The sequence below is a fragment of the Gossypium raimondii genome, chromosome 7 (genome assembly GCF_025698545.1).
Source record: "Gossypium raimondii isolate GPD5lz chromosome 7, ASM2569854v1, whole genome shotgun sequence".
NCBI lineage: Eukaryota > Viridiplantae > Streptophyta > Magnoliopsida > Malvales > Malvaceae > Gossypium > Gossypium raimondii.
This window is the reverse complement of record NC_068571.1, coordinates 28,765,832-28,772,905: the sequence shown is the minus strand read 5'-3', so window position 1 is coordinate 28,772,905 and position 7,074 is coordinate 28,765,832. Positions and strand designations below refer to the sequence as shown.

The following is a 7,074-nucleotide window of genomic DNA, read 5'->3' as shown; positions in this document are numbered from 1 at the left end:
ATCAAAATTCATATATAACATTACAAATTGAAACAAATTTCATGGATAGTTTTAGGTTTTATCCTCAATTTAATCATAGATAACAAAATAAATATTTTATTTTATTTAAAGTAAATAAATTAATTTTATTAAAATAAATAGGATAAATAATGAAATAAATATATTAGTTTATTTTATTGAAAGTAAATAAATTGACTATTTTTTAATAATAAATACAACTGAAAAAATTTAAAATTAATCAAATTTGTATTTTATTTAATAGGAACAATTTCGAAATTTACTATCCCATTCCAAGTAAAATCGTCAATGTAACTTTCTCGATATATCCCCATTCTTTCAAGAATAGAAATCATTCAAAATGAAAATGAACCAGATGAACTTACTCCCGACCTTGCCGTACGAAATCCTCCTTGGTATTTATTCCTTATAACCCTCTAATCATAGGCAAGAAGGCTGTTGATTACCCATCACAATCATGCATTTTGTTGTAAAATACAAAATATCAAACAATACTTTATATGACACATTGTCAAAGAATTGTTACCCAAAACAAAATACATCCTTGACCAACGTTTGAGCTTTGGCTTTCGGCTTCGAGTTTTGAGTTCTTATGATTACACAATTAGTCTGGCGCCGACGGTTCTACGGGTTGCTTTTTGTCCCTTCCTTAAGCTGTTCTTCAAACAGACAAAGGTAATGAAGCTAAATAGAGGCAAGCAAGATTTTAGTTAGAGCCAAACTCCTGATTCCATTGTTCAAGTTCTTCCCACTTGCTTTTGTTTAAACTGGGCCTGATAACAGACATTGCCTTCTGAAAGTCTTCATATCTTAGAGGTCTCACCTGGAATAAGAAATATTGGTTAGCTTTAACTTTAAAATACCAATCATTTGTTATCAGTCTGTCAGGACATCTTTAAGCTGTCTACGTTGATGAGTAAAGCAGATGATTCAAAATCTACACCTACGTGATTTGACAAATATTTGAATCTAAATCCCAGGTTAGTTCAAGTTTGGGATAAGCTAAATACAGCCTCCTCACATCATCATAATTTGCCAAAAACAAATTTCAGTATCTCATTGGACCAGCCCTTCATCCAACATCTCCTTGATGGAAAAGTTAGTGCTTAGGATCTTTCTACCAAATAAACGGGCTCATAATAGAAGAGCAGGCTTTAGACATTAACTGGTCACGATACGAGTGAGGATGTGGGACCTTCTATATGTATTAATTAACCCAAAATACAAGTTCTTTTACCAGATTAAGCCTCTCCAACATTTCAGTTTTTGAAAATAAATGATTCCCACAAACCATTAAATCCACAATAAAACTACAAAATCTAACTTGAAAGCTGTTGCAAGATCTACAAATCTGATTTTTTTCTTGTGCATACAATCAGTAAAAAGCTAATTTCTTGCTGGACTACCTGATTTGCCTTCACAGTAAGTATATTTGAACCAAGCTCTCTAATTGGCATCATAGCCGCTTCTTCACATAATGCTTGCAGATCACTTCCAGAATACCCTATTCACAAAAAGAAGCGAAAGATAAGTTCTGACATTAAATCAAATACTACTGTTTTCAAGCACTGCTGCAGGGCTGGCTAAGTGCACTGTTAGTACATTGGCTGCAACATAGCAACCATTACTTAGACCAAGCTGAAGAAGGAAGTAAAATTCCTACATATTGGCCACAGTCCCGTTCCCAATCAAGTAAGTCATAAAGACAAACCACTTCCATCCAGAAGCACTTTGCTCAAAAGAATAGCATGGAGAATTATCTTACCTTCCGTCTCCCTCACAAGTTGTTCTAGGTCCCGACCTATCACAGATGATGGAAATTGAATTGTCATGTAAGGACCACAGTTGAGTAGTTAAAAGGGACAGATGATCACTTCAGTTAAATACATATAAACATATATTTATGAGCTCAAAGAAATAACAGGCATGAATTCATACAAATTACAGAACAAGAGCATCTCTTACCAGGTAAGGAAAATTCTTGACCCTTGAGTTTGTGTTTTAGAAGCAGTCTTCTAACATTTTCATCTGGAAGAGGTACATATATCCTCTTAACCTGATCCAATTCACAATAACATTATGAGGCAATCAAAATTCAAAAAGCTATGTTTTATTTGGGATCATAGCAGATATCTATCTTTTGAGTAGCTGGGAAATCAAATTGCATCAATTTCATACTGACCAATCTTCTAAGAACAGCATCATCCAATTCCTGAGGCTTATTAGTGGCACCTGCATTAACATTTGAACAAGCAAATAAGGAAACACGTATGTAATCAAGGAAGATTCTGATAACACAAATAAAAAGCAGGATTATCATCACATGAACGGTATGGATAACAAAGTTTATTGCACAAAATCCAACCATTTTCTGCAATAATTTTGATCTAATTGCCAAAAAGCAAATAACTGAATACACTACCAATGACAATTACTAAATCATTAGGATTGGATGTCACTCCATCAAACTGGATTAAAAACTCTGACTTCAACCGTCTACTAGCATCATTTTCATTTGCCAACCTGGTTGACATGACACTATCAATCTGTAAACAACAGAAAAAAAGATGCAATAAAATGTCAACAATGAGTAGGTATACATAATATTTAACCAGCTAACATCAATTATAATTATGGAGTCAACCAAGATAAATAGAAAATAGGGGAATGGTAGTATGAGAATGGAGAGAGTATTGATGCGAAGGTTGTTGATTGGCTTACATAAAATGTAGTTGCATGTAACATAAATAAAATTTCACTTCCCTTGACATCAAAATAGGTATAGGAAATTAGAATGTATAGGAAATACAGAAACCAAAAAATGGTCAGAAGCAACATCGTATCTAAACAGACAATAATTGTTTTATTTATTTATTTTAAATATGCCCTAGAGCCAATCAGATTGGACATGGAAATACTGCCAATAATGCACACCAATCAATTCTACAATTGCATAATCACATTAAAAATTTACAGATATGATCCCCAAGGATTTGGTCATCTCTTTGATATATTATGTTTTACTTTCCATCGTGTTCATATTTAAACCCTTTTTTTCTTGAAGCATGACATCAAATCCATCAATTCATCTTTAGTTCAGCATACCATATACCAGATATGCTGAAAGCTCAGCTTGAGCTGGAGATTATGGATGTTTATTACCAGAAAAATGCTCAAAAACAAAAATATTCAAGACACCAGCAATAAATCAAACCTAGTAGAATTAAAATGCTAATCACTTAATCTTAAACCAAGTTTCTCTTAGCATTGCCCAGTTTTGAGAGGCAGTAACAGAAACACATGAAACAACAAATCGACAACAAGTGCAATCTTGAAGCAGTTCCAAAACAAGATAATAGCAAATAGTTTTAAGGGATATATAGATCCAATGAGTGATGGGAGAGAATGACATACTTCATCCATGAAAATAACAGATGGCTGTTTGGATATAGCAACCATGAAGAGAGTCCGAACAAGCTTTTCACCCTCTCCTACCTGATTGGTTATTAAAGATCATAACCAAGAGCATCACATGGATGAGGAAAGAAATTTTAAGAACATATCTAACACCATTTAAATACTTCCTTTTTTTAAAGCAAGAAAAGGATATAATAGCAGGGACAGAGACAGACCCATTTAGATGTTAGAGAGGATGCAGAAACATTGAAGAATGTTGCCTGTGATTCAGATGCAACTGCTTTGGCAAGCATGGTCTTCCCATTACCAGGTGGACCAAAAAGAAGCAGACCTAGAAACCAAAATGCAGCAGTAATCTTCATTAAAACAATTCCTCAAGCATGGAAAACTTATCTTCATGAATATGGTCTAGTAAGATTCAACCTCTAGCTGGCCTTCTAAGTCCAGTGAACAAGTCCCGCCTTCTAGTTGGCAGAATAACCATTTCCATCAGTGCTTGCTTAGCCTTTTCTAGGCCAGCTGCAAACAACGAGGAGAAGTAAGTTCATAACTTCAATGCAAGAAAGAAAGAAAAAAGGCAAGCATTAGAAAGCAAAACCAACAAGGTGAAAAACATATGCAGTATCTTACCAACATCATCCCATTTAACAGCAGGGCTTCTATCAACTATTGCTGTATTGATCATTTCAACCAACTTCGACTCATAACCATTAGCAGATTCTTGAGCAGATTTCGAACTTCCAACTTTATCAACCTGATTTCTCACCACCGGGTTACGAGGAGACTTTTGAAACACATCTCTCCTAGAATTTGATGCTCTTGGTGAAACTGCAGCAGTTTGTGCATGAGTTAAGGTGTTCTGCAAATATGTATAATATTATATAAAAAAAAATGGGAAAACTGTAAGACAATAATCAATCACAGTAACTAACAACCGCATAAATTTCCAAGTAAAAATGAAGAATAACAAGTTGGATTAACGCAGTTGCCATCTAATAAACATGGTTAAGTTTACATTTAACTAACATAAGACTGAGAAAGCCATACCTTGTTAGCGGATGTGCTACCTAAAGAAGATAGAAAAATAAAAATAATAAATGAAATGAGTATCAGTATTTCAATTATTGTAAAATCACTTAACATGATAAATATTCAGAACACTATTAATAACCTGATCGGCGACTTAAAACCTGTAGTCTCTCAGATACTTGACCTTGCCATTTCGATATCTTTTGCCTATACGATTTCACCTTTTCTTGTTCACTATCACAAAATATGAGGAGTCAAAATTATAATCCATCAACACCGAATGATCAGGCAATTAGCAAAAGCAAAATGCAAAGATAATTGTTGAAATACCTAGAGCTGATATATGAAGGTGTGGGAGTGGAGCTAGCCTCGATCAGAATTCGCTGTGCATTTTTATAGTGAATCAGGGCGTCGTCTACTAAACCCCATTCTTCCGCTCGAACCGCTTTGTCGATCTCTCCTTTGGCCAAATCGAAGTATCCTTTGAGCTTATACGCGGTGCGTTCGTTTCCAGCTATTCCCTCCATGTTCTGACACGTGGACGAACTAGGCTTTTGCGTTGATTCATATGGCGTGCTATCGGTTGAGATGATTGAGCTTAGAGAGTCGATTATGTCTTTGATGAAACTCATATCTAGAAAAACAGAAAGAAAAGAAGAAATCGATCAATAATCGAAGAAAGCAATCAAGATATTTTAAAGATGAAGAGCAATTTGGCTAACCATTTATGATAGAATGGGGGAATTTCCCGAGTAAAAAAGTTCATCGCTTAGATCAAATTTTAGGAAAAAAAGGAAGCAATCGTTTTCAAAAGAATAAGGAAATTTCCGAAATTTAGTTGGCGAGAACGAGAGAGGGGGAAAACAGAAAAGAGAAACCAGTTGCGTTCTTCTGAAGGTTCTCCCTCCGGAAACTTTCAATTCCGTCGGATTGATAGCCTGCAGTGAGAGAAAGAAGATGGGCATTTTGCACTTTTAGCCCAACAGGCGACGTCGTTTCACTGTTGATCTTAAAGATGGGTCTTAAAAACCCAATCCAATTTGTACACTTCTCGGCTCGCTTTAAATAAAATGACGGACCGTAAAGATGCAGACGGTCGGTCTAGACTTGACCGGGCTTAAGGCAGCCCTTAACTCTGAAATACTTCAACGGTTAAATGGGCTAAAAACTATTATAATTTCATTAAAACTAATAGAAAGCATTACCATACTGCGTTTTTTTACATGTGACCAGTGAATCGCTCTCAGCTAGAAGTGTTTTTTATCACATCAACACTAAAAGTGGTAACACCAATTTTTTTTGCGCCACATATTAATGTAGAAATTAAAATTATAAAATAAGCCTTTATATTGACCCAAAGTCTTATTTTTTTTTTCTTAAACAATATAGGATATGAGATATGCGTATATATAGACTCATAAATAGATTTGCGACTTGTTCACGATAATGTGGGATTGTTGTCTATTTTAACTAACAACATAAAGATTAAAGGTTACACTATATTTTATAAATTTTTACTTATAAAATTTAAAAATTTGATTGATGTATCAAATATTTTCCTTTTATGTTTTAGTTTTTTTTTTAAGAAAATTTTAACATGTTGATAGTTATATTTATATTTTGCATAATTTGTTATTATGTTTTAGTTTCCTTTTATGTATTAGTGTGTGTTTTAATACTATAACACTTTGATGTTGATGTTGATGTATGGATTTAGATTTGTAATGTAATCACATGCATAAGATAATAATCGCATGTATGTTATATTGAGGTTTCAAGATCGTTTTAAGTCATTTCATTTAGATTTCCAAGTATTACTTGATCGTAGATGTATGACCAAAAAAATTAAAATGAGGTGATACTCCCTACTGTGCTGATCAAATAAGTGTATGGAATTTACAGATACAATGAATCGATTGAGTATTAGTATGTTTCCTCCCCAACTTTTGTGTGTATATATATATTCGTCATTTTGAGTTATATATATATATTAATTTGTAAAATATTGCTGTTGTTTTTGCTTAATATCTGTAGGCTATATATGAAAATTTTCTGACATCTATTATTTGTTTAGTTTTATATCCCTCCTTCAATTCATTTACCTTGTTTTGTTTATATATGATTATATGCTTTTCCCTATTTGCTATGTCCTTTTGTTGGAAAAAATATTAGGACTTGTTTGTCATATTGGCAAAACTGAGTTATTATTTTATGTTCTTATTGAGTCACTAGTTATACATACGTTTATATCCCATATTGTTTAGGAACAAGTTACAAACTTATTCATGAATTTATATAAATATATATCTCATCTCACATTGTTTAAGAAAACAAGAGAAATGAGACTTTGAGTCTATATAAAGACATGTTTTGTAAGTTTTATTTCTACATTAATAGGTGGCATAAAAATATTTGGTGCTGCCAGTTTTAGTGCTGATGTGGCAAAAAGCGCTTCTAGTTGTAAGTGTTTTTCTGTCAATATGCTGAACACGTGTTCAACTGGAAGCATTTTTTTGAGCTTTCCTTGAAAACATTTCCAGCTGGAAGCGTTTTATCAAAATCGGCCCGTCCTCGTAAAATTTCAACAATTTGGTTTATTTTCGTGATCTT

General features: G+C 33.5%; 1 protein-coding gene across 1 annotated transcript; it reads right to left on the bottom strand.

The window, feature by feature from the left end:
• Positions 1 to 391: 391 nt before the first annotated feature.
• On the bottom strand, positions 392 to 5,418 carry LOC105797519 (uncharacterized). Its single transcript, XM_012627482.2, has 14 exons — positions 5,187 to 5,418; positions 4,795 to 5,098; positions 4,607 to 4,698; positions 4,483 to 4,502; positions 4,066 to 4,294; positions 3,859 to 3,954; positions 3,651 to 3,766; positions 3,433 to 3,513; positions 2,441 to 2,564; positions 2,201 to 2,250; positions 1,984 to 2,074; positions 1,784 to 1,819; positions 1,425 to 1,522; positions 392 to 841 (listed from the first exon to the last, which is right to left on the bottom strand). Exons 2-14 carry the CDS (start codon positions 5,094 to 5,096, stop codon positions 725 to 727), a joined length of 1,452 nt encoding a protein of 483 aa, XP_012482936.1. The 5' UTR covers positions 5,097 to 5,098; positions 5,187 to 5,418; the 3' UTR covers positions 392 to 724.
• Positions 5,419 to 7,074: the final 1,656 nt, after the last annotated feature.